The sequence below is a fragment of the Tachyglossus aculeatus genome, chromosome 24, assembly GCF_015852505.1.
Source record: "Tachyglossus aculeatus isolate mTacAcu1 chromosome 24, mTacAcu1.pri, whole genome shotgun sequence".
In the NCBI taxonomy this organism is placed as follows: domain Eukaryota; kingdom Metazoa; phylum Chordata; class Mammalia; order Monotremata; family Tachyglossidae; genus Tachyglossus; species Tachyglossus aculeatus.
In genome coordinates, this window is record NC_052089.1 from 24,356,739 (window position 1) to 24,382,232 (window position 25,494).

The 25,494-nt window shown below is 49.9% G+C and overlaps 1 protein-coding gene across 1 annotated transcript in view; it reads right to left on the reverse strand.

Moving 5' to 3' along the window:
• Nucleotides 1-685: 685 nt before the first annotated feature.
• MRPS6 (mitochondrial ribosomal protein S6) overlaps nucleotides 686-25,494 on the reverse strand; it is a 50,398-nt gene continuing 25,589 nt past the window's right edge. Inside the window, exons 2-3 of the mRNA XM_038766099.1 lie at nucleotides 9,572-9,711; nucleotides 686-1,183 (exon numbers count right to left, since the gene is read on the reverse strand). Coding sequence (XP_038622027.1) covers nucleotides 1,000-1,183; nucleotides 9,572-9,711 — 324 coding nt within the window. The 3' untranslated portion in view covers nucleotides 686-999. The remainder of the gene's footprint in view (nucleotides 1,184-9,571; nucleotides 9,712-25,494) is intronic.

Here is a 25,494-nt window from a genome sequence, read left to right on the forward strand (position 1 = left end):
GCACTGTTCTAAGCAATGCGGGGGGGGGGGCTACAGTGTGATCAAGTTGTCCTACGTGGGGCTCACAGTCTTAATCCCCATTTGACAGATGAGGTAACTGAGGCTCAGAGAAGTTAAGTGACTTGCCCAAGGTCACACAGAAGACATGTGGTGGAATTCGAACCCATGACCTCTGACTCCAAAGCCTGTGCTCCTTCCACTGAGCCACGCTGCTTCTCTAAGGGGACACAATACCTATTCTCCACCCGCCCTGGATCTGATTGTACTGTATCTTACCCCAGCGCTTCACTGCAGCGCTCAACACTTAGTGAGCACCTAACAAACACCACAATTATTATCATTATTCAAAGTGCTACCTGGGATGGGAGGATGAAGCTAGAGGCAATTCCCTTAAGAGACCCTGGCCTAGAAATGTCCACCACAACCACCAGACACGTCAGAAGGGCCTGAAGCTTTGGTGGCCGAGTCTCTAAGTGAAATCCGGCGAGGAGCAGAGATAAAAAAATACAATCTTCTTTTCCCCACGCTGGGTTCTGCAGTCGCAGTTCCCAGACCCTAAACTTCGACCTAAAAGCTTCAAAACTCACCCTCGCACGTTTCTGAGGTCTGGGAGGGGACGCAACCCCGGGACGTGGGACGTGGAGTGTTGCCACTGAGTGGGCAAAGACACGCTTGTGAGTGACCGAGCGTTTCAATCGACTTTATTCCAGGGCCCGCCAAGTGCAAACACACGGTTCCATCTCTGGCCCCCTGCTGCACGAGGGGTGTTGACAAACGGCTCCTGCCTGGGGTGTGACCTCTTATAACTCTTATAACTGCACCCCAAAAAACACCAGGGGACACACAGAAGGAGCAGTGTCGGGTGCCAGGCCGGGGTGGGGTGGGAGGAAGGGTGGGGATGGCGGATGAGCTTCGATCCCGAGACTTTCAGCAAAGGCCCGGAAGCCCACAGGGTGACCAGTCCTGCTGTCCCCAACGGCCGCCCCTCCTACCCTGGACTCACTTCCTCCTGTTATACAATTTGTCTTCCAACGGGACGGGAACCATGCCCTCACACTCTTTGACCGGCTGGGCCTGGGGGTGCTTCAAGACACTTGGCCTGATCACGTCGACGTCGCGCGACAGGTGCTCCATTATGCTCTCCACCGTGGTGGTTGGGGCGTAAAAATCCACCAAGAAATATCTGCAATGACAGGAACGACAGGACGTCAGCAGGCTCCGTCCTCCGGGGCCCGACGGGTTCCGCGGATCACGGCCCTCGGGCTCCCCACCCCTCGCCGTTCCATCTCCCTCCTGGTATCGCTCCACACGTCACCGGCCCCCTTCATCACCCTCCTCCTCAGACTGGGTGGGACAAGGACGGGTTGTCTTGTCTCCACTCCCACCCCTAGTTCAGAGCGTGACATTTAATATCGCAATTACGATCAGGTGACAGGCGCAGCAGAAATCCCATCGGCTCCGTCTCCCTCCCGGCCGCCTCTGGGTCTTGTCTTCCTGTGAGGGGTGGCCACTCCGCCCTCTGACCCGCTCCCCCCAAATCGGGGCTCTCGGGACAGCCTGGGAGCTGAACGGCCGCCCTCGTAGCCGCAGTTCCTGGAGATATCCGAATCTCACCCTCAAGACCAGAAACCTCTTTGCCAGGGGGCACGTAGGCCGGGCCCAGTGCCGGAACGTGTGCCACCGGGAATTTATCGTCCCCCTGATCTTGCCCAGGGCCCCTGTGGGCAAGGGCTTCTTCCACTCCAATTCTCCTTCTCCACCCAGTGGAAATTTCCAGGAGGGAGGGAGGGGGACGGGGCTGGGAGGGAGCCACCGTCGCAGCCAGAATGGAAACTGCCCACACACTGGCTCATGGTATCACTCGGAGAGGGTGGGGTTTGGGCCAGTCTGGATGCCCCTCGACCTGAAGGGCCTGGCACAAACTGGGCAGCTTGGCACACTATCACGTAGACGGTGCCCATTAATCCTTCCTACCCAAGGGGGAAAGTGTTTAACCCTCTCTATCGGAGTCTGCCTCTCTCTCTCTCTTTCCCTAAAGGGAGACTTCTAAAGGCAAGTGGGAGGAGGGTCTAGGTGGTATGAGGAAAGTTCTAGAATATGGAGGAGTTCTAGAAGGTGAAAGAGGAGGTTCTATAAGGTGATGAAAGGTTTCTAGAAGGTGACGGCCTTATAAAAGGTGGAGAAGAGCCTTTTAGAAGATGGGGACGAGGGTCTAAGAAGGTTAAGGGAGGTGATTTCAAATGCCTTCTCCAACGAATGCAAGCCCCTACTCCTCAAAAAAAACACACTGGGAGAAATCACTAAAAAGGGTTAATTTTCCATCCTAACTTTTTTTTCCATGGGTGATTAAAAATAAACATATTGGCCAACTCATTTTGGAAAAATCCAAGCCCACAGCCTAAAATCTAAGGACAACACTGGGCATTTCAGGAAGTGACGCCTCTCCCTGGGCGGGCGTCGTTCCGATCCCGGCCTTAATGTCTCTCAGACCGGTTGATTCACCTGTATCCGAGTCATCCCAGTGGGTCTTCTCTCTGCTGAAAAGGCGGGGGGTCTTGGTCTCCCGCTGACCCCCGGGAGTCCCAAATCTACCAGGTTGAGGGGCGGGGAGGGGAGGGGTGGAGCAGGGAAGAGGAGAGAGGGATGGGAGTGGGAAGGGGGGCGTCTACCTTTGCTGGTGTTTTGGATTTGGGCACCTTAGAGAGGAATGGGACACTATTGGAGATCCAGCTTCCTCAACCCACCCCGGCAGCCCCAGGCCCCCCGAAACCTCTGCCCCGCAGTTCCCCCCAGAGCAGTCGTGCCCACAACGAGCTACTGGATCCGATCGGTGCCAACACCTCTCCCACTGAGGGGGCTGCGGCAGCGTCGTCGGAAAGGGCGCCGTCTCAGCTCCGTCAGGGAGCGACTGGGGAGATGGTGGCAAACTTACGTTTGCCAGAGTCAAAGGGGAGATTGTCTCCTCCGCCCAGAGGCCTCCCCGCCAGGCCCCAGCCGAACCCACACGTGGTCAGCGCTGGCCGCCCGGCCAGGTGGCCCTGAAGGGGGATTGGCTTTTTTGTTCTCTTTCCAGGTTTCGACTGCCCTGCCTGCCCCACCAGATGTAATTTCATTCCTTCCTCTCTGCAGCCAATGAGCGGTCCTTTCCCATCCTGCCCCCGAGAACAGGGATCAGGGGGTTTTCTCTTTCTCTCATGCGCGCGCATATACACACACGCATAAACACACACACAGAGCAGGCAGTGGAAATTTCCACAACCGTACCGCTGAGCCCCGGAGGAGAGAGTAACGCGGCGGCGGGGCTGGGGGGCGGAGGGGGGGATCTGAGCAGCTGGGTAGCCTCTCCAAACCCTCCCCCAGAATACTTATCTCTTGCAGCCTTAGAGAGCCAGACAGCATATGGGCGTTCTGGTTCCCAGGCCCTATCTGCCGTCCTTGCTTGAGGACGCACCGTTTGCAGGCCGCTACCGTCCGGCCCCCGGGCAGCGGGGAGGCCGTGACCCGCCGCAGCCTCCTCTCTCTTTCGGCTTTCCAGGTTCTTTCTGTCTAAAACCCACTGGGCTTTTCGAACGCCTGGGAAAATAGGAACCACGTTCCCCACGACCTGTGAATGGGACCAAGGCAGGGAAGACTAAACAGGGATAAAAGATGCGAGAACGCAGAAAAGGGAGTGGACGTGCCATCTCTTGTGGTCAAATCACCCTGGATGAAGCCTCCGCTCTCTTAGCGTGAGCGAGGCGGGGGAGGGTATGGGCAGGGGGGCCTAGTAAAATTCCACTGATTCACTAGGGGACCACAGTTATTTTGGTAGCTCTGCTTCTCTGCAAATAGAAGGATAATTTAAATACAGGACAATGGAACCTTTATGCCGGCACCGCCTCCCCATACAATCCCACGATTTACTGGCTGAATAAGAAGGACAGGAAAAGAACCCTCTTTAAATGTTGGGTGTGTACGCACACCTAACATACAGGCACACACATACACACACACCCCCACACACTGAGCTGTCCCAGGCCTCCCCATGCCATCCCAGCCAAATTTGAGAGCCTCCGTGATCACGTCCCGGCTTCTGCCCACGTGGACTAAGGAAATCAATTCGGTATCTGGTGCCCCTGCCACATAAGCTGCCCTCGGCTACTGGAGAGCTCTGTTTCCTCCGCAGAGAGCAAGCCCCTGCACCCATCCAGTGAAACGGGGGTCCCCAAATTAGAGGCTGCAGCATCAGTGCTGGGACAGAGAGATAGGAGAGCTAAAGGCACCAAGTCTCGCCTGAACAGCTAGCTGCCAATGGGTTCTCCATGGTAGGGGCCTGAAGGCTGCCCCATTGCCCTGCTGGCCTCCCACTTGCCCAAATAATAATAATAATAATAATAATAATAATAATAATAATAATAATAATAATAATAACGATGGTCTTTGCTAAACATTTACTATGTGCAAAGCACTGTTCTAAGCACTGGGGGGATACAAAAGTGATTAAGTTGTCCCACGTGGGGCTCACAGTCTTAATCCCCATTTTACAGATGAGGTAACAGAGGCTCAGAGAAATGAGGTGACTTGCCCAAGGTCACAACAGACATGTGGTGGAGCCAGGATTTGAACCCATGACCTCTGACTCCAAAGCCCGGGCTCTTTCCACTGAGCCACGCTGCTTCTCTGACCAAAGCGCCATAACTCTTCCCTCCTGGTTCTCCTTTTCCAGGGGGGCCTGGCCAAGGCCCTCCTCCTCTCTGAAACTCGAGGGGCCTCCCCTAGATTACCTGTGATCTCTCTCAGATCACAGATAACTGAACCAACTAAATGAATGGTATTTACTGAGTGCTTTCTATACGCAGAGCAGTGCTCTAACAATCATGATGGCATTTATTAAGTGCTTACTATGTGCAAAGCACTGTTCTAAGCACTGGGGAGGTTACAGGGTGATCAGGTTGTCCCACGGGGGGCTCACAGCCTTCATCCCCATTTTACAGATGAGATAACTGAGGCACAGAGAAGTGAAGTGACTAGCCCAAAGTCACACAGCTGACAATTGGCAGAGCCGGGATTTGAACCTGTGATCTCTGACTCCAAAGCCCGTGCTCTTTCCACCGAGCCACGCTGCTTCTCTAAGCGCTTGAAGGTTGACTGTATTACGAGACCCATTTCACAGAAGGTCAGAGCCTCCTGTTTTCCTCTTTTCTTCTCTCCACTAAAAGGTTTGCTAAAATGCACCTCACGGGGGAATCCATGGAGGCTGTTGGACTAAATCTTAAACTCTCCGGGGGTGTGGGCCGTGTCTTTTTCATCTCCTGGGTGTTCCCCAGTCCCTACGACAGTGCTCTGCACATTCTAAGCACTTGATCACAAAGACAAACCCATTCTATCTCAGTCCCTTAGGAGAAGTAGACTGTGAGCCCACTGTTGGGTAAGGACCGTCTCTATATGTTGCCAACTTGTACTTCCCAAGCGCTTAGTCCAGTGCTCTGCACACAGTAAGTGCTCAATAAATACGACTGAATGAATGAATGAATTTATAGAGCATCCACTGGGCACACTGCACTGTATTAAGCAGAAAAAAAAAAGGTGACACATTCCCTGCCCACAGGGAGCTTCCGCTCTTAAGCAGGGGCATAATACTCTCTAGAGATACTCTTGCAGTGCTCCTATCTGGCAAGTTCCCGAAGGGGAGCGGGCAGTTCTCAGCAAATTATATGGGGTCACAGATGCCAAGATGCCATTTTATTCTGATGACACCTGACCACATGCTTTGTTTTGTTGTCTGTCTCCCCATTCCAGACTGTGAGCCCGTTGTTGGGTAGTGACCGTCTCTAGATGTTGCCAATTTGTACTTCCCAAGTGCTTAGCCCAGTGCTCTGCACACAGTACGCGCTCAATAAATACGATTGAATGAAAAGAGGACCCTTCGGCCAAATGGACTCTCATTTACCACTATCTCATCCCTCGGGCTACCCAGCTGGCCACATCGAGTTCCCTACCCTCAGACCTCCCCCTCGCACTTCCACACTTTGGCCTGCCCATGGAAATGCCTCGATCCTCCCTTCCATCCTTCCCATCTTTAAATTCTAACTTAAAAGTCCCCTCCTCCCAGAAGCCATCACTGATTACTACACCATTCAATCAATCAATCAATCGTATTTATTGAGCGCTTACTGTGTGCAGAGCACTGTACTAAGCGCTTGGGAAGTACAAGTTGGCAACATATAGAGACGGTCCCTACCCAACAGTGGGCTCACAGTCTAGAAGGGGGAGACAGAGAACAAAACCAAACATACTAACAAAATAAAATAAATATAATAGATATGTACAAGTAAAATAGAGTAATAAATATGTAGAAACATATATACATATATACAGGTGCTGTGGGGAAGGGAAGGAGGTAAGATGGGGGGATGGAGAGGGGGGCGAGGGGGAGAGGAAGGAAGCGGCTCAGTCTGGGAAGGCCTCCTGGAGGAGGTGCCCACAGTATATGAATTATGTGATTGTCCTGCCTCTCCTTAGACAGTGAGCTTTCTGAGGGGAGGTTTGTTCCCTCGTGCTTGACCCCCGAGAGGGCAGTAAGCTCGTTGAAGGCAGGGAATGGGCCTGTTCATTGTTATTTTGTACTCTCCCAAGTGCTTAGCACAGTGCTCTGCAAACAGTAAACGCTCAATAAATATGATTGAATGAATGAACAGTACAGTGCTCGACCCCCACAGGTGTCCAGAATAGCCTTTGTTTGACTGACCAACCACCAAAGAGGATGGCGATCTGATTTTTCATCTCCTTCTTTGTGGCATCTGCTCAGAGGCGAGTTCATTCCTCCTTATCGTTCACTAAACACACCCATCCTTACTTTATAGAAAAGGTAGAAGAAGAAAAAAGAGGCCCGCATCTTGGCTATTAAGACGAAACCCATTTACTTTGTCATCTGGGGAAAAAAAAAATCCTTCATTGTTATTTTGACTACTGGAGGATAGCCACGGTGCATTACGAGTTGCTTAGCAACGTCTCCCGGGCCTGCCGAGAGCCGTCTTCATCTCCGAGGGGCTCTCGCGGCGTCGGACCTCGACACGATGTGGGGTTAGCCATCAAAGGGTACCCCTTTTAGACTGTGAGCCCACTGCTGGGTAGGGACTGTCTCTATATGTTGCCAATTTGTACTTCCCAAGCGCTTAGTACAGTGCTCTGCACACAGTAAGTGCTCAATAAATACGATTGATTGATTGATTGATTGAATTTACGGGAGATGCCCTCGTCTCGGTGGGGGCAGCGGTCCCAGGCCAAGGGGCTGATGTTCCATTTGGGTTGACTATCCTCGGGAGGCCTCTCTGGTCTCTGGGGACAGAGAGAGTCATTCATTCAATCATATTTACTGAGCACTTACTGTGTGCAGAGCCCTGTGCGTGATGGGCAACCCCCAACCCCGTTGCTCTTCTGGCCGGGGGCTTAACTAACCTCACACTGGCACAGAGCCACAGCTGGTCCGTTCGCTTTTATTCATTCGTTCATTCATTCAATCGTATTTATTGAGCGCTTACTGTGTGCAGAGCACTGGACTAAGCGCTTGGGAAGTCCAAGTTGGCAACATCTAGAGACGGTCCCTACCCAACGGTGGGCCCACAGTCTAGAAGGGGGAGACAGAGAACAAAACAAAACATATTAACAAAATAAAATAAATAGAATAAATATGTACAAATAAAATAAATAGAGTAATAAATACATACAAACATATATACAGGTTTTAGTGCCCTCTGGCTCAGAGGGGTAGCCCCACGGCAACTAATTGGAAGCAGCATGGTCTAGTGGACAGAGCCCGGGACTGGGATTCAGAAGGACCTGGGTTCTAAACCCGACTCCGCCACTTGTCTCCTGTGTGACCTTGGGCAAGTCACTTCATTTCTCTGTGCCTCAGTTACCTCATCTGTAGGGGCATTAAGGCTGTGAGCCCCAAGTGGGACAGCGACTGTGTCTAACCTGATGAACTTGTATCTAAGCCAGCGCTTGGAACAGTGCTTGATGCACAGTAAGTTTTTAACCAGTACGCATCAGGCACAAACTCCTCACCCTTGGCTTCAAGGCTGTCCATCCATCCCCTCGCCCCCTCCTACCTCACCTCCCTTCTCTCCTTCTCCAGCCCAGCCCGCACCCTCCGCTCCTCTGCCGCTAATCTCCTCACCATCCCTCGTCCCCTCCCGTCCCGCCGTCGACCCCCGGCCCACGTCCTCCCCCTGGCCCGGAATGCCCTCCCTCCGCACATCCGCCAAGCTAGCTCTCTTCCTCCCTTCAAAGCCCTACTGAGAGCTCACCTCCTCCAGGAGGCCTTCCCAGACTGAGCCTCCTCCTTCATCTCCCCTTTCTCCCCCTCCCCACAGCATCTGTATATATGCATATATGTTTGTATGTATTTATTACTCTATTTATTTATAATAATAATAATAATGATGGTATTTCTTAAGCGCTTACTATGTGCAAAGCACTGTTCTAAGCGCTGGGGAGGTTACAAGGTGATTAGGCTGTCCCACGGGGGGCTCACAGTTTTTAATCCCCATTTTACAGATGAGGGAACTGAGGGCCACAGAAGTGAAGTGACTTGCCCAAAGTCACACAGCTGACAATTGGCAGAGCCGGGATTTGAACCCATGACCTCTGACTCCAAAGCCCGGGCTCTTTCCACTGAGCCACGCTGCTTCTCTGTTATTTTATTTGTACATATTTATTCTACTGATTTTATTTTGTTAATATGTTTTGTTTTGTTCTCTGTCTCCCCCTTCTAGACTGTGAGCCCACTGTTGGGTAGGGACCGTCTCTATAAGTTGTCAACATGTATTTCCCAAGCGCTTAGAACAGTGCTCTGCAGACAGTAAGCGCTCAATAAATATGATTGAATGAATGAATGCATTGGTGGAGGCAAGATTTGAACCCATGACCTCTGACTCCAAAGCCCGGGCTCTTTCCACTGAGCCACTATTTGTTACGCTCTTACTATGTGTCAGGCACTGTACTAAGCGCTGGGGTAGATACGAGCTAAGCAGATTGGACACAGTCCATGTCCCACATGGGGCTCACGGTCTTAATCGCCATTTTATAGATGAGGGAACTGAGGCCCAGAGAAATTAAGTGACTTGTCCAAGGTCACACAGCAGACAAGTGGCAGAACCGAGATTAGAACCCCGGGCCCGTGCTCTATCCACTAGGCCATGCTGCTCCTCTAGCCTGTGTGTACCTGTGTTCCAGCGCTTAGAACAGTGCTTTGCACATAGTAAATGCTTACTAAATGCCATTATTATTATTATTATATCTGTGTTCCAGTGCTTAGAACAGTGCTTTGCACATAGTAAGCACTTAATAAATGCCATCATCACTATTATTGTTATTATTACCTCAGCGTTCAGCACCTAGTAATAAGGGCTTAATTAGTACAGTTATTCTTTTTGCCCGGGCCTCACTCGATCGTAGTTATCGAGCGCTGACTGTGTGCAAGGAACCACACTGTGTGCTAAGCACTCTACCGAACCTCGGCTTCGGGAATTACCCGCAGAAATCCCCACAAGTCGGGAGCGGACTTCTGGGGTAGGTGGATGGCACGTACCCGCCTCGGACATGACGCTGACTATGGACGGAGATCTTGTACGGAAGGTTCCTTTCCCCCAGGTTTTCCAAGTTCCTCACGATCGCTCCCCGCTCCATCAGGGCACAGATCGTGCGCTTCAGTATAGCGGCCGTCTCTGGCTGTCAGATAGAAGAGACAAAAATCACTTAATTTGGAATTTAATTTCACCGTGGTATTGGTTAAGTGCTTCGGTGTGCCGGGCACTGAACTGAGCGCTGGGGTGGATACGGGCCAGTCGGGTTGGACGGTCCCTATCCCACGCGGGGTCTTAATCTCCCATTTTACAGCTGAGGTAACCGAGGCCCAGAGAAGTGAAGTGACCTGCCCAAGGTCACACAGCAGATGAATGGTGGAGCTGGGATTCGAACCCATGACTTTCGGACTCCAGGCCTGGGCTCTATTAACTATGTCACACGAATAGACGGTTTTTTAGAGTGTGAGCCCACTGTTGGGTAGGGACTGTCTCTATATGTTGCCAACTTGTACTTCCTAAGCGCTTAGTACAGTGCTCTGCACACAGTAAGCACTCAATAAATATGACTGATTGATTGATTATCATCATGTACAAGTCAAAAAGCATCTGTGTGCGTGTGTACATAAAATCAGTTGTATAGTCAATTATACACTTTGATGCCTTAGAATGTGAGCCCCATTAAAACAGTACTTGACACATAATAAGTGCTGAACAAATAACATAATAATGGCAATAATTTATCTACTTGTAATATTTTATCCTTCAAACACAATACTCAAGAGCTCACCTCCTCCAGGAGGCCTTCCCAGACTGAGCCTCCTCCTTCCTCTTCCCCTCCTCCCCATCCCCCCCACCTTACCTCCTTCCCCTCCCCACAGCACCTGTAGATATGCTTGTACAGATTTATTACGCTATTTATTTATTTATTTTACTTGTACATATTTATTCTATTTATTTGATTTTGTTAATAAGCTTTGTTTTGTTGTCTGTCTCCCCCTTGTAGACTGTGAGCCCGCTGTTGGGTAGGGACCGTCTCTAGATGTTGCCAACCTGTACTTCCCAAGCGCTTAGTCCAGTGCTCTGCACACAGTAAGCGCTCAATAAATACGACTGACTGACTGACTGAATGAATGAATGAATGAGAATGGAATGGTCCAAAAATAATACTTGTGATATTTGTTAAGCACCATGCTAAGCCTTGGGCTAGATACAAGATAATTAGGTCAGATACAATCCCCAGGCCACATGGTGCTCACAGCCTCAGGGGGCGGGAGAACAGATACTTAATCCCGATTTTACAGATGAGGAAACTAAGGCTCAGAGAAGTTATGTGATTTGTCTGAGGTCACGCTGAAGGAAAGTGGCACGGCCGGGAGAAGAAACCAGGTCCCCGGATGACTAGACCCAGGCTCTGGGGACCACACTGCTCCCCAGAATGGAATGAGACCTTGCGGATGAAGGTCTAATATGTCTCGAAAACCCTCTCTCCGCCCAATTTCTTGATTTGCAGATTTCTCTCGGTGGCTCCCTTGGCTCTCCATCTTTTTTCTGCACAGCCGTTGACCCAAGCCGGTTCCCTCTGAGTTGAGTCTCTCGCTCTTCCGTTAGCTCTGCCCCCAACTATCCTTCATTTCCCTCTTTCCCAGGCCAGTGCCGGCTTCCCCCAGACACCATTCCCACTCACGTGGATCTAACGATAATGGTAATAATAATAACTGCGGTATTTGCTAAGCACTTACTATGTGCCAAGCACTGTACTAAGCCCAGGGGCGGTAGATACAAGGCAATCTGGTCGGACGTAGTCCCTGTCATTCATTCACTCATTCAATTGTATTTATTGAGCGCTTACTGTGTGCAGAACACTGTACTAAGCACTTGGGAAGTACAAGTTGGCAACATATAAAGACGGTCCCTACCCAACAGCGGGCTCACAGTCTAGAAGGGGGAGACAGACAGCAAAGCCCCTGTCCCACACGGGGCTTTGTGGGTTACAATGGGGAGGATTAGAAAAGCAAGAAGAATCCAAGAAACAACTACAGGATACCCACCACCGACTAACCGATAAAGACGCTCACGGAGAGTGGACTGAAATTCCGATAAGACTTTTCAATTGGCAGCCCGAAAGGGAAATCCTGATTTCGGTTCCGCCTTATTAAAAAGCAGCATTTTTCTCCTCGGTTTGAGCTGCGTGTGTTCCCATCAGTACTTCCCAAGCACTTAGTACAGTGCTCTGCACACAGTAAGCGCTCAATAAATACGATTGATGATGATGAGTACAAGGATAAACCCCAAACTAGGCCGACAGAAGAGGCAGATCTCGTTGCTGTGATGCTCATTCCGATGGACTTTGATTTTCTTCCAGCAACAATATCAGCTTTACTAATGACCTTTTTCTCTCCCTTTCTGAAAAGTGATGATGATGATGATGGCATTTGTTAAACGCTTACTATGTGCAGAGCACTGTTCTAAGCGCTGGGGGGGAATACAAGGTGATCAGGTTGTCCCACGTGGGGCTCACAGTCTTAATCCCCATTTTCCAGATGAGGGAACTGAGGCCCAGAGAAGTGAAATGACTTGCCCAAAGTCACACAGCAGACATAATAATAATAATGATGATGATGGCATTTATTAAGCGCTTACTATGTGCAAAGCACTGTTCTAAGCGCTGGGGAGTTTACCAGGTAATCAGGTTGTCCCACAGGGGGCTCAGTCTTAATCCCCATTTTACAGATGAGGGAACTGAGGCCCAGAGAAGTGAAGTGACTTGCCCAAAGTCACACAACAGACATAATAATAATAATAATAATAATAATAATGGCATTTATTAAGCGCTTACCATGTGCAAAGCACTCTTCTAAGTGCTGGGGAATTTACCAGGTAATCAGGTTGTCCCACGGGGGGCTCACAGTCTTAATACCCATTTTACAGATGAGGGAACTGAGGCCCAGAGAAGTGAAGTGACTAGCCCAAAGTCACACAGTTGACAAGTGGCGGAGCCGGGATTTGAACCGATGACCTCTGACTCCAAACCCCGGGCTCTTTCCACTGAGCCACGCTGCTTCTTTTTCATTCCACATTTTCTAAGTGTGTCCCAAGTGGATCCAATTTCCACTGCAAGAATACACTTAAGGGCATCACTAACGGCCCCTGATCCATCATAAGACGCACATCAATAATTACTTCCGGTTACGGGAATGCAAATGGTTAAGCCCTTCAATAAATTTGTGTTTCACTACGGAGTCATAATGTCCCCGGGTAAGTGGTGCCTTCGGAGGGGACCGAACTGAAGATCCGAAACCCTTCTTCATTCCTCCGAACTGCTTAGTGATTTTCTCTGGGGAAGAAACGCATTAGAAAAGGCAAGTGTTGTGGAGAATGCTTTCCCGGACACCTGCAGGAGTTGCAAATGAGATCAATTTCCACAGTCTCGGAACAAGTCATGGGCAACCACGAGGTAGATTAAACACACAGGCCTGACAACTGAAAGCCTGCAGGGTCTCCCTCCCTGGAAATCTTAAAAGAGGTTCCCATTTCCTCTGGGTGGATTTCACTCTTCACTTGTCAGGAGGCAGGGGACTGGATCAGATGGCCCAGCAGCTAGACGTAATTCCCGTAGAGCACGGGCCTGAGAGTCAGAAGGTCATGGGTTCTAATCCCGGCTCCGCCACTTGTCTGCTGTGTGACTTTGGGCAAGTCACTTCACTTCTCTGGGCCTCGGTGACCTCATCCGTAAACTGGGGGTTAAGACTGTGGGCCCCCCGTGGGCCAACCTGATCACCTTGTAACCTTCCCAGAACACTGCTTTGCACATAGTAAGCGCTTAATAAATGCCATCGCTATTATTATTATTATTATCTCGGGCAAGTCGCTTCACGTCTCTGGGCCTCAGTTACCTCATCTGTATAATGGGAATTGAGACTGTGAGTCCCACGTGACTGTGAGCCCGTTGTTGGGTAGGGACCGTCTCTATATGTTGCCGGCTTGTACTTCCCAAGCGCTTAGACCAGTGCTCTGCACGCAGCAAGCGCTGAATAAATACGATTGAATGAATGTGGGACAGGGACCGATTTTACTTGTATCCACCCCAACGCTTAGTACAGTGCCTGGCACAAAGTAAGTGCTTAACAAGTATTTATAATTATTATTATTATTATGACCCCGAGTCCCCTTCAAGGCCCCCCTGTTCGGCTGAGCCGTCTCGACCTGAGTGTGATGGCTCCTTTCAAACTCTGAAGAGATGGCTTCCAATGTGCCGGACTGTGGAGCTCATCAGTGGGGCACGGTCTGCCTCTCCAATTACAGGCAGCTTAGCATAATTGACCAGCTGCTTGGGGACAAAAGGGGGGACGTCTGGACCCCAGTGAGTCCCAGTCACCAGGGGTTCATAGATCCCTAGGGGCAGGGGCATTCTGATTGTCGGGGCGGCTGGACCCTCGCACATCTGCTCAGAGCCTGGCAGAGGGTCACCCCTGTAGCAGCGGGCGAGCCGGGTCCTTAAACTAGGGGAGGAGCACCAAGCACCGGCGAGCAGGGTAGGAGAATGACAAGGATATGGACAGAGGGCAAAGGAGACTGAGCGGAGGGGATGGAGGCAAAGGGAGGAGAAAAAGCAGAACGAAGGAGAGATGGGAGAGAGAGGCGTTGACTTTGCAGCAGCGACTGTAAAAGCTAGTTACGTAGCCAGCCATTAGCTCCTACGGAAAGCGGGAACGCATTACGTTTCCAACGAGACTCTCGACGCGGTAGAACAAATTCATAGGGTCGAAAAACAGACTTAAAATCCCATTTCTTTGAAAAAAAACCCCTCACTTTAAGTTTCTATTACGATGATCAAGGGAATGGAGAAGTTTCCATTCATTCATTCATTCAATCGTATTTACTGAGCGCTTACTGTGTGCAGAGCACCGTACTAAGCGCTTGGGACATACAAGTTGGCAACATATAGGGATGGTCCCTACCCAACATGAGCGCTTACTGTGTGCACAGCACTGTACTAAGCGCTTGGGACATACAAGTTGGCAACATATAGGGACAGTCCCTACCCAACAGCGGGCTTCCAGACAAGGGCAGGTTAAAAGACTGGAAAGACACAGGCTGAGGGGCGCGTGATAGAAGGCTACAGGATCATGAAGGTTGAAGGCAGGGCAAGCGCTTGCCATTCCCCAATTCCCTCAACACCAGGTCGAGGGACATCCCTGGAAGCCGGAGGGTTCAAAGTAAACAGTGCCGTTTTCCATTTCCATGTGAAGTTGTGCAGCCCAAAGCAGTAGACTCAGACAAGTTCACAGATGACCAGTTCAATACAGGTTACTGGGGGGGAAAGTTGGGGGTACAGCGTGGAACATTGGGGGTGTCTGTTGGTCCATCCCTAACCACGAGATTGGGGGCAACCAGGACCAGCATCCTGGTGCCACTCGGTTGGGCGGACCATTGGTCCGGTCCAGAAATGGCATGGCTTTTGTTGCGGCTTTGAAGAAAGATCAGGGGCTTTCGCTGACGAGAGGCTGCCTTCAAAAATACCATCAGAGAGGGATCCAGACATCTGGTTAGGCAGCGCTGGGGACGGGATGCATCTTTATCAGATGGTGCGAGTGCAGGTTGAGGAGACGGCGTTGGAGAAAAGCCTCCCGAACACGGAGCCCGGTAAGTTTCCATGAGCAATCCCCTCCTTCTGACAAATACACGGAACGGTGAGGAAGGGAACGAACAGAAAACGGGGAGAATTGGCAGGCAGCCCCGTTACCACGGCAACCAATAAATGACATGACAGGGCTGGGGAAACTGATAGCTGGAAGAGAGAGACAGAAAGAGAGAGGGGCAGGTGGGGAGCCTTGCAGCCTGACCAATCTCTCCGGGGGCCTGGTTTTCCCCCCTCCTTTCTGTCTTCCTTCTCCCCTTTCATTCTCAGGGATGGCAGAGGGGACCTTTTCTCGGGAAAGGACAAGGCCCCCAGGAGAAATGAACTGCAGCAAGGATTTCAGTGACTGTGTTGGCAGGGGAGAGATAAAAGGCTACAGGGCTGGGCGGGGGGGATGAATCGTGTTTAACCCTGGAGAGCCCGCCCTAGGAAAGCCGGAGAGAGGCGTTGCCGGGGGATCTTGCAGAAGGATGCGGACCAGAGCGGCCAATTGAAAACAGCTCGGCCGAGAAGTGACGGACAGACCTGGGGTCCACCTGATGCGTGCCACCCTCTTGGCAACGAGAAGAGCAATGCTTCGTGAGAAGCAGCATGGGCTTTAGAGTCAGAGGTCATGGGTTCAAATCACAGCTCTGCCAATTGTCGGCTGTGTGACTTTGGGCCAGTCACTTAACTTCTCTGGGCCTCAGTTCCCTCATCTGTAAAATGGGGATTAAGACTGTGAGCCCCCTGTGGGACAACCTGATCACCTTGTAACCTCCCCAGCGCTTACAATGGTGCTTTGCACATAGTAAGCGCTTAATAAATGCCATTATTATTATTATTATTAATGAGTGACGGGTTGGGGTGGGATCGCTCTGAAGGCGGAAGACCCAAGTGAACACGGGGGGCGAGGGCGGACGAGAGAACATGGAAAGGAGCTCCAGAAGACGTTGGACAGCCTCAGACATTTAACCTCGCCCTAAGCCGTGATACTTTCCAACCAGTGATACGCACTGCAGGAGGCACCAGGCCCCTTAGGTGAACCACTGGCTGCACGGACAAAGAGGGCAATGTGCTTGTTGCCTTTTGCAAACTACCGGGTTTCTTGATATCAAAGAAGTTACCACTCTAGAGTTGGCCCTGTGCCTCTAAGTGTTACAGGCACAGAGCAATAAGAGAAGCCTCTAAGAGAAGCAGCATGGCCTAGCCGATAGAGCCTGGACGTTAGAAGGTCCTGGGCGGGCTCTAATCCTGACTCAGCCACTTAATAATGGCATTTATTAAGCGCTTACTATGTGCAAAGCACTGTTCTAAGCGCTGGGGAGGTTACAAGGTGATCAGGTTGTCCCACGGGGGGCTCACAGTCTTCATCCCCATTTTCCAGATGAGGGAACTGAGGCCCAGAGAAGTTAAGTGACTTGCCCAAGGTCACACAGCTGACAATTGGCGGAGCTGGGATTTGAACCCATGACCTTTGACTCCAAAGCCCGGGCTCTTTCCACTAAGCCATGCTGCTTCCCACTTGTCCGCTGTGTGACCTTGGGCAGGTCATTTAACTTCTCCAGGCCTAGTTTCCTCATCTGTAAAAATGGGGATTGAGGCAGTGAGGTCCATGTGGGACAGGGACTGTGTCCAACCCCGTTTGCTCGTATTCACCCCAGGGCCTATTACAGTGCCTGGCACATAGTAAGCGCTTAAATACTACAATTATTGTTGCTGTTATTATTGCAATTCTCCATTTTGGGACTATCAGCTCTCTCCCATTGATGAGTTTCGAGTGGTAGAGCTAGGTTTAAGGGTGACTCACTGGGGGTCAAACTTGGGAAAAGAAAAGTTAAAACACTAGAGATATGAAGAACCCATCTTTCAGAAATTTTCTTCGAAGTAGCTCATCTTTCCCCAGAGATGGTGTACGTGTGTGTGTGCTCCACAGCACCTGTATATATGTTTGTATGTATTTATTACTCTATTTTAGTTGTACATATTTATTCTATTTATTTTATTTTGTTAACATGTTTTGTTCTCTGTCTCCCCCTTCTCTGTGAGCCCACTGTTGGGTAGGGACCGAATCTATATGTTGCCAAATTGGACTTCCCAAGCGCTTAGTCCAGTGCTCTGCACACAGTAAGCGCTCAATAAATATGACTGAATGAATGAATGGATTGGAGAAGCAGTGTGGCTCAGTGGAAAGAGCCCGGGCTTTGGAGTCAGAGGTCATGAGTTCAAATCCCAGTTCCACCAATTGTCAGCTGTGTGACTTTGGGCAAGTCACTTCACTTCTCTGTGCCTCAGTTCCCTCATCTGGAAAATGGGGATTAAGACTGTAAACCTGATTACCCTGTAACCTTCCCAGTGCTTAGAACAGTGCTTTGCACATAGTAAGCACTTAATAAATGCCATTATTATTATTATTATTGTGTGCAAAGCACTCTACAGGCTGAACAGAAAATGTTTTCCAGGTTTTATAAATCACAGACATACGAACACACACGCACGTTCTTAGTCAATTTAAGGAGTCCCCTACCCCAACCCCCAGCCCCGTCAACCCGCTCGGAAGCAGGCAACCCCAAACGAGGATCAGGGGGAGATGGCGCCGGCCCGATGACACCCGCGGGGAAAAGACCCCGGTCTTCCGAACCTTTAGAGTCTTTAGAAAAAGCTGCGGATCCCAGCTGGGATTCCAGGATTCACAGGTCACTTCGGAGGGCTTTAAACACCGCCCCAGACACCGCAGCACCCACGGTGACCTGAATTCACTTTCCAAACCCCCTTCCAGGCCTCCGTGGAGTCGGGAAGGGGATGATTGAGACAGTCGGGCAGTCGCCGGCCCGCGCTGAGTCCACACTGTGACGCTTTGAGGAAAAGTCCCTCTCGGATCCAAGATCTGAGGCCTGGCCCATTCTGGGCACCAGGATAAGCCCAACCATTTAAGTCTCACGCCAGTATTTTTACCCCCGCAACATTAACATCTTAAGATGTTCCTATTTATAAATGTTTACCCTTTTTCCCTTCAGTTTCCCCTCTGCCAAGTTTGTCTATTTTGGCCAACCTCTCCCGCTTATCTAAAATTCTCCCAAAGCCCAAGGGGCACGTGGCTTTGGGTTCATCCACCCCCTCAACTTCTCCTCCCCTGCCAATTAACTAACGTCCCCTAATCTGACGGTGATGGGGTTTTGCGGGTGAGACGCAAACGGTGACTTCTTGTGCCGTTTCCCTATGCCTTTCCAGGTCGGAGAACGAGGAGAGACCCGAAATGCCGCACGACCAAATGCCCGTCAGTAAACTCCAGGGAAGGAGGTGAGAGTTTGGGGTTTTGTCTGTTTGTTTGTTTTGGTCAGGTTAGGAGGAGGAGAATAACCCACAGAGCTGCAGAGGTGTCTCGAGTTTTCCATTTTTATTCAAAGTTGGTACAGAAGTTCTAACATTTCCATAAAATAATTACTGTACTTCAGTTCCAGGACAAAATACCACAGAAAGGAATGTATTTTGCAAGAAATGTAGTTTGTCTGAAGTATCCAAATACTTTAGAAGGCTAACGCAGCTGGCAAAACAGCACACACAGTACGCAAAGAACAGTTTAAAACAAAAAACAAAAAACAAAAAAACAACCACTGAGCCAGTCATGATCGCTGACTACTCAATAGCAGGTTCACATCCATTTTCGCAGCGATTCACTTGAAGAAAAAAAGGAAAAAGAAAAAAGAGAGAGACGCACGAGGCCGAGATCATACATTAGGTCTATAATCTTCAAAATCATATCGAACGTACAGTAGCAGGTTACAAGGATGGCAGAACTAAAGTAGTGCCGCGTACAATGAACAAATCGCAGATCTATCTTTCCACTGGGATCCTTTCCAATTTGGAAATAGTGTGGTTTACTACAGCCTTCTGGGTTTTCCACCAAAACTCCTTTCAGTGAGCTTGGACCCAATTATGTCCACATTTATGTTTAAGTGGGAGAAGCGTAAAAAGGGTGGGGGGGGGGGGGAGTGAGTCGGCCCATCGTGCCCCCCAAAATAAAAATGGGTAACTGTCCCACAAGCTTCATTTACAATGATTTTTGGTCGACAGTGCAATGTCATTGGCAAATGAAGATTTCACACAGGCACACAAACATACACCCTCAAAGTGTTAATTGGTCTCTTCTTCTAGAAGCTGCACAGAATAAGAAGAGTGGGCCAGGGTGAGGAAACAAAAAAAAAACAAAACCAAAAAACAAACCACACAATGATTTCAACAGACTGTTTAAAACAGAAAAACAAAAAAAAACACCCTCAAAAAATGCATTACCACTTACATATCAAAGTCACAAGATAAAAGCAGCAGCAGCAGCAGGTCTACTGCTATTTGGCTTAAAAACAAAGGGACCAAATGAAGCCATTTCACAGGGTATTAGAAAAGGAATTGATTTTCTTCTTGAAGAAGACTACTAACATTTTGCACAGCAACTATTTTTGATATCCACCTCAAAAAACATAAAGAGAGAAAGAGCGAACACGTAGTAAAGCCCCTGAGCTGCACCGCATTGCAGCTCCAGTCCAGGGGATGAAGTCTCCCCAAACTGAAAAAGATGTCCTCTGCATTTTGTTTTCCCCCGACTTCTGTTGACGACAATGAGAAACCGAAAATGTCAAGGAGAAAAGCCAGACCGAAGCACCACACCACTGAAAGCCACTATGTCATGTGTCACCATCCAAAATAAAGCTTTTGTATTTTAACATAAGTGGGAGGGAAAAAAAAACCAACCAAGAAAACCCATCCATGAGCGAAAGACTTGTTGACTAAATAAATCGACTGGCTAAGTTAGAGCTCTCACAGTGAAGTTAGAAGTCCTAATTAAACATATTTACACAGCCGGAACTTCTCCCAGGCTAATTAAAGCAGTTTCCCATTGGACCACACAGAAAATTCATGAAGGTTTTTTCCAAAAGAGTCTCCAAAACAATTGCACACAAAGGGTGTAATTTTTTTTTTTAAAAAAAACAACAACATATAACAGTTCATTTTCAACTCCTAAACAACATTTAAAGGCACAGAACACACACAGGACACTGAACTAGCAGACTGGAATTTTTTGCTTTATTATACACCGCCAGGCCAGGCGCTCTCCATCCCGCTTTTTCACTGCCGAGCTCTCCCTTCTCTCATTCCTCAGCCCTCCTCCCCTCAGACGCCTCCCTGAGTGGTCAAGTTCTAAAATAAAGCTGTGGTACATCTGCGAGTTTCTCTCTGGGTGGTCCAGAAACTGACTCTCTTCTCTTCCCTCCCTACTCCCCCTTCTTCCCCGACTGTCTTTAGGGATGTAGCGGACCGCCGGCTGAGGTATCTTACTAAGCCCCTGCCTTCAGGAGGGCTTGGACCCCACCTGCCATAGCCCTGCCAGGCTCTTCCCAGGGAACAGATGTGCAAACTTTTCCCAGATGAACGCCGGATCTGATATTTCAAATGGTCAAGGCGTAGGGGTGAAGGTAGGGAGAAAAAGGGTCGGCTCTAGGCCGCGACATCCCGGGAAAGGCGGAGTGGAGGCAGGGGGGCACCCCGAAACACATTATCCACCTGGTAGCCTCAACTCACAGGGATTTAATCTTTAAAGGACTCCTACAGAATGGCGGGAGGGAGGGCGTGCGGATTAGGAGGTTGCCGCCAACAGTGCCTGGCACACTCACAACCAGACAGCCATGCCCGGCTTCCCGTCTGCCTTGGGGAGACCGGGTGTGGGAATGTGGTGGCTCCCTGCCCGGCACCGCTCCTGGAAAACCCTCGAGTGGGAGCCCGGCTGGTCAGAGTCCCTGTCCTGGGGTTCTTGGGGCAGGGGTACCGAAAGGGTCCCGAGATTCGGGGGCAAAGTCGAGGATGGCGCCGGGCACTGCCAGGAGCGTCTGGCAGTGCTCTTCTCCCTGTGCCCACGGGGCGTGAGAACCTAGCTGGCCCAGAGTCGGCTTATCAACAATTTCAGAGCCCTGGGGTTTGAGATAAAGAGAGAGGGAGAGAGAGACAAAGACACAGGCAAAGAAATTCCCCTCGGTGGCTTCATCTTCAGATATGAAGTACAATGGTATGAGATTGGATTCCAATTGGGGATGGAGGGATCTGGCCCAAACCTACCGAGAGCCCGCTCACCCCATGCCCGGACGAATACTGACAATCAAAAGGCATTCGCGCCATAAAATACATCAAACCCACAAAAAAATAGGCAGAGACAATAGACTCACCAATCCATTAGCGTTCAGAGCATAAGTGACAATACACACCAACGTTCTCCAGAAGTCACTTTAAATCTAAAATAATGGTTTCCCTGGCTCAGGGTGGGATGACGGATAAGTCGAATGGGCCATTTTAGTCGGGACTACCTAGGACTTCCCTTCAGGTAATGGACAGCTCAGGCCGACCCCCCTGCCTCCATCAGAGACCCTGGCTAGGGGCCTTCTGTAGCATCTGGTGGCTTGACAATCATTCGTATTCAAATTTGCAGGACAGCACGAAGGAAAGCCCCTGAATTTTGGGGGTGTGGGGAGGAAAAAAAAAAGTCTGGCAGCCTCGGTCTTCTCCTCACACTTCAATTCCATGGTGTCCATTTTAAAAGTTTCTGAGCCCAGACCCTTGGGTGGGAACCTAAATGTGCCATCAAAATCTTGTGCTTGCGATGCTTTGTGCTTTCTCTGCACTTAACGATAATACTAATAACTGTGGTATTTGTTACACGCTTACTATGTGCGAAGCACTGTACTAAGGGCCGGGGTAGACACAGTGCATGCAGATCGGACTCTGTCCCTGTCTCGCAATCTAAGTAGGAGGGAGAGCTGGCACTGAACCTCCACTTTACAATGAGGAAACTGAGGCACGGAGGAGTTAAGTGACTAGCCCAAGGTCACACAGAAGGCAAGTGGCAGAGGCAGGATTAGAACCCAGGTCCTTCGGACTCCCAGACGCGGGCTCTTTCCACTTCCACTAAGTAACTTTTGTATGCAAAGTCGAAGACCCCAGGATTGGAAAATTGCGCTCTTTCCACTTCCACCAAAGTCGAAGACCCCCGGATTGGAAAATTGCAAATGTAAACACAATGAGAGGTTAAAATTACGGGGATTTTAAGATGTGCATCAAACTCAGATGCAGACATCCTCTGGCTGGTCTGAACCAGAGTGTTTCGTAATTAGGTGCTAAAAAGCTTTACAAATTTAACCGAAAAAAACAAAAACAAAAACAAAAAAAAAACCCCAAATACGGAGCCAAAACATATCCATTACTAAAAATAAATACCATCACTTGGGCCGCAGAACAAATGTACAGCTCTCTGACTTTCTTTAAGCTGCATGAGGGCAGAGTCTGCATCTTCTAACCCTGTACCATCCTCACCCAAGTACACAGCGCAGGGCTCCGCCCCCGGCAAGCGCTCAATAAATACTATTGATTGGTGCGGCCATTAAGGCTGGGGATCAACATTTATACCCCTATGTGCATTTTACTTCCCTCCAACGGATTAAGAGGAAAAAAAAAAGGCAGTCTTTCATATTTTCGACCTCTACCGATAAAGATTCGAGAGCTAGCGGAGGTCAAGGTCGGCTGCTGGAAGGCATTGTATCAGGTTTCCATCTTGACTCGTTATAACGTCAAGGATCCGAGGAGAAATGCGCTCCGTCCGGATCTGGGATAAGTCAGAGATGAGATTCCCAGGTTCCTCGGGAACCGGGGGAGGTGCGGCCTTGACTCGAGGGCAACGTTCACCACCCAGACAAAACTTCTCAATGCCACAAGAGCAAGACCAGAGTCACATTTACAAGGAACAGAAGAGCCAACCAGCAAGAGAGGCTGATTATTATATTCTAGCAGCAATTCTCAACTAACCAGAATAAAGGTGTCTGTTTAGCAATTAGGTGCAGGGAAGGATTTTCGCGGGCCCTATCGTATCGGAAAATAAATAGTGCTTGATAGTCACACAGGGCCCCTAAGGTCACAAAGTGATTCCCAAAGACAAAAAAAAATATACAACACAAAAATGCCGACCCACTAACTCATCGAGCCTCACGTCGGCCAGTGAGGGGTGTCAGTAGTTTCAGCTTTCATCACACGGCACAGGGTTGAGGCCAGCATTCCAGGTGAGCGCGGCTTTGGGCGTTAGTTTGGCCACCAGCCCCCCGAAACCAGGGGAGAGGGGAGTTGGACAGGCTGGACGGGCTGGGAGAAGCTAGGATTGTGGACTGGCTTCCTGGGGTGGCCGGGATGGCTATCCTAAAGGGCCTTCCCTCTCTTCTGCTTGTTAGTGAGGCCGGGACGTGGGGAGGACAGAGATAATCCCTAACACTGACCCTCCCCCCAAATTGCCAGAAAAGATGATAGAGAGTGAGGGAATACGCTTCTCCCAGGTTGCTCCCGGGCGGCCGATGGAAATTTTAAGTTGGCCACTCAGGGCACCAAAGCGGGATGGAGGCCCCGGGGATACACTATAGCATCCAACTTGAACTCTCTGACGGGCTGTAGTCTCAGGCTGAAGGATATGTACTAAACACCCACCCACAGCAGATAACTGTTACGCTCAGGCAGAACGCAAAGTACACGCACGCGCGCGCACACACGCACAAAACTTTAGCTGGAAAAAGCGAAAACACTGATGTATTTTTTTAGTCTGAATTATCCGGAAATTTGAGGGTATAGACCTAATCACCGACTCCTCCCACTACGGTGCTTTGATCAGGTCAGGTCGGCCTGGTCCCAAGGAGCAAAACTCCAGTTGTTCTGTTCTACGTGTTCAGCCCCAAAAGATAAAATGGTTTAAAGTCCACTTTGGGGTTTCAATGATACACTTTCTTTTACAGAACACACCAAGCTCCTCCCCTGTCACACCCAAACAACTACTCCGCTCTCCCAGGGGCCTACTAAGGTGCCTAAAGCCAGTAAGTGCTCAATTAATACAAGTGACTAACGTGGGATGATGGGATGAGAGCGCCTGAAAATCCTGGAGAAGAACCAACACACATTTTCGGCAACAAACACATAAAGTCTGTGGAAAGACCAGGGAATTTTTTTTTTTTTAAGTGCAAAAAGTAACACCAACAGAAGTTTAATCTACACCTCCTGTAGACTCCAAATTCTCCTAATAAACTGCCATTTGGACCAAAGTCCACAAAACCAGGGTAAGCAACCCCGCTTTTTAATGGCTGTGCCCGCACGCTTCTGAGTTTTCACGGTGACGTAGAACAGAAGACAGGAGCTCGAAAAGATAAGAATTAAAAGGGGGAGGGAAGAATCAAGCTGTGTATGACAAAAAAAAGAATAAGTCCCACATATAATCCACCTGGTAGGTACCCAGAGTAATAGCGGGGGAGAGGGAACTTTTATGCTAAATTAAGTCTCACCGAAGAACCCCTATATATGTATTAAAAAGGATTCCTGCTTGACTATCCTTTACTCACCAATTAGCTACGGAAATAGAGGGGCAAGAAGGCCTGAACGCATGATTGTAACTCCCAGAAAAAAAACAGCCACAGAAAAGGCACCCTCTCCCAAAATCCATAAACTCGCTCAGAGAGAGGGTCGTATTCCAAAGCTCCCAGCCTCCGGTGCAACGGACAGGTTTTTCCCTACCGGGATCGGGGCTTCCTCCCCATAGACTGCGATTTCTATTTTATTGTGCCGTCCCAAGGGCTTAATACAGCGCTCTGCCCGAAGGAGGGGCATAAACACTCAGTGCTATTCATTTAGTGTTCATCGCCCCACCGGACTATAAGCTCTTTGAAGGCAGGGATTGTGTCTGCTAATCATCGTTCCCTCTCAAGTGACCGATTAACGTTACTGGTTGACAGATTCTCTGGAAGCGGTTCCCAAAATCCAGACGGATGGAGTAGGGAGAGCAGCATTTCTGGGCCAAGTCTTTCCCGAACCTCCACTGGGAAGGTTCGGGGAAGAAATACGGTTACATCCGGTCACCCGGGCGGATCCTCCCACCCCGGGGAGAGGCGGACTCAAGACCCCAAAGTCTCGAAATCAGCCACCCCGCGTGGCTCCCGGGCTACCGCTGGACAACCGATGCGACTCGACTCGTGGGCTTCCAAGGACTCGGCGGCTCCAAGCCACAGGGACCCCGGCTCTTAGGTAGCACCTTCCTCTCTACGCACGCTGCACAGTTGGAGAAACGCATTTGGGTTTGACCACCAGCGGAGATTCACTTAATGCCCCGTCGTCAGAAGCGTCCTAGGACAACTGAAAAGGTCGACGACACGCAACTTTCGAGGGACAATTTGGTGTCCGTTTAAGGGAGGGAGTCTTCCAGGAGGGAGCCGGGGGGGAGACACACACAAAAGCACAAAAACCCCC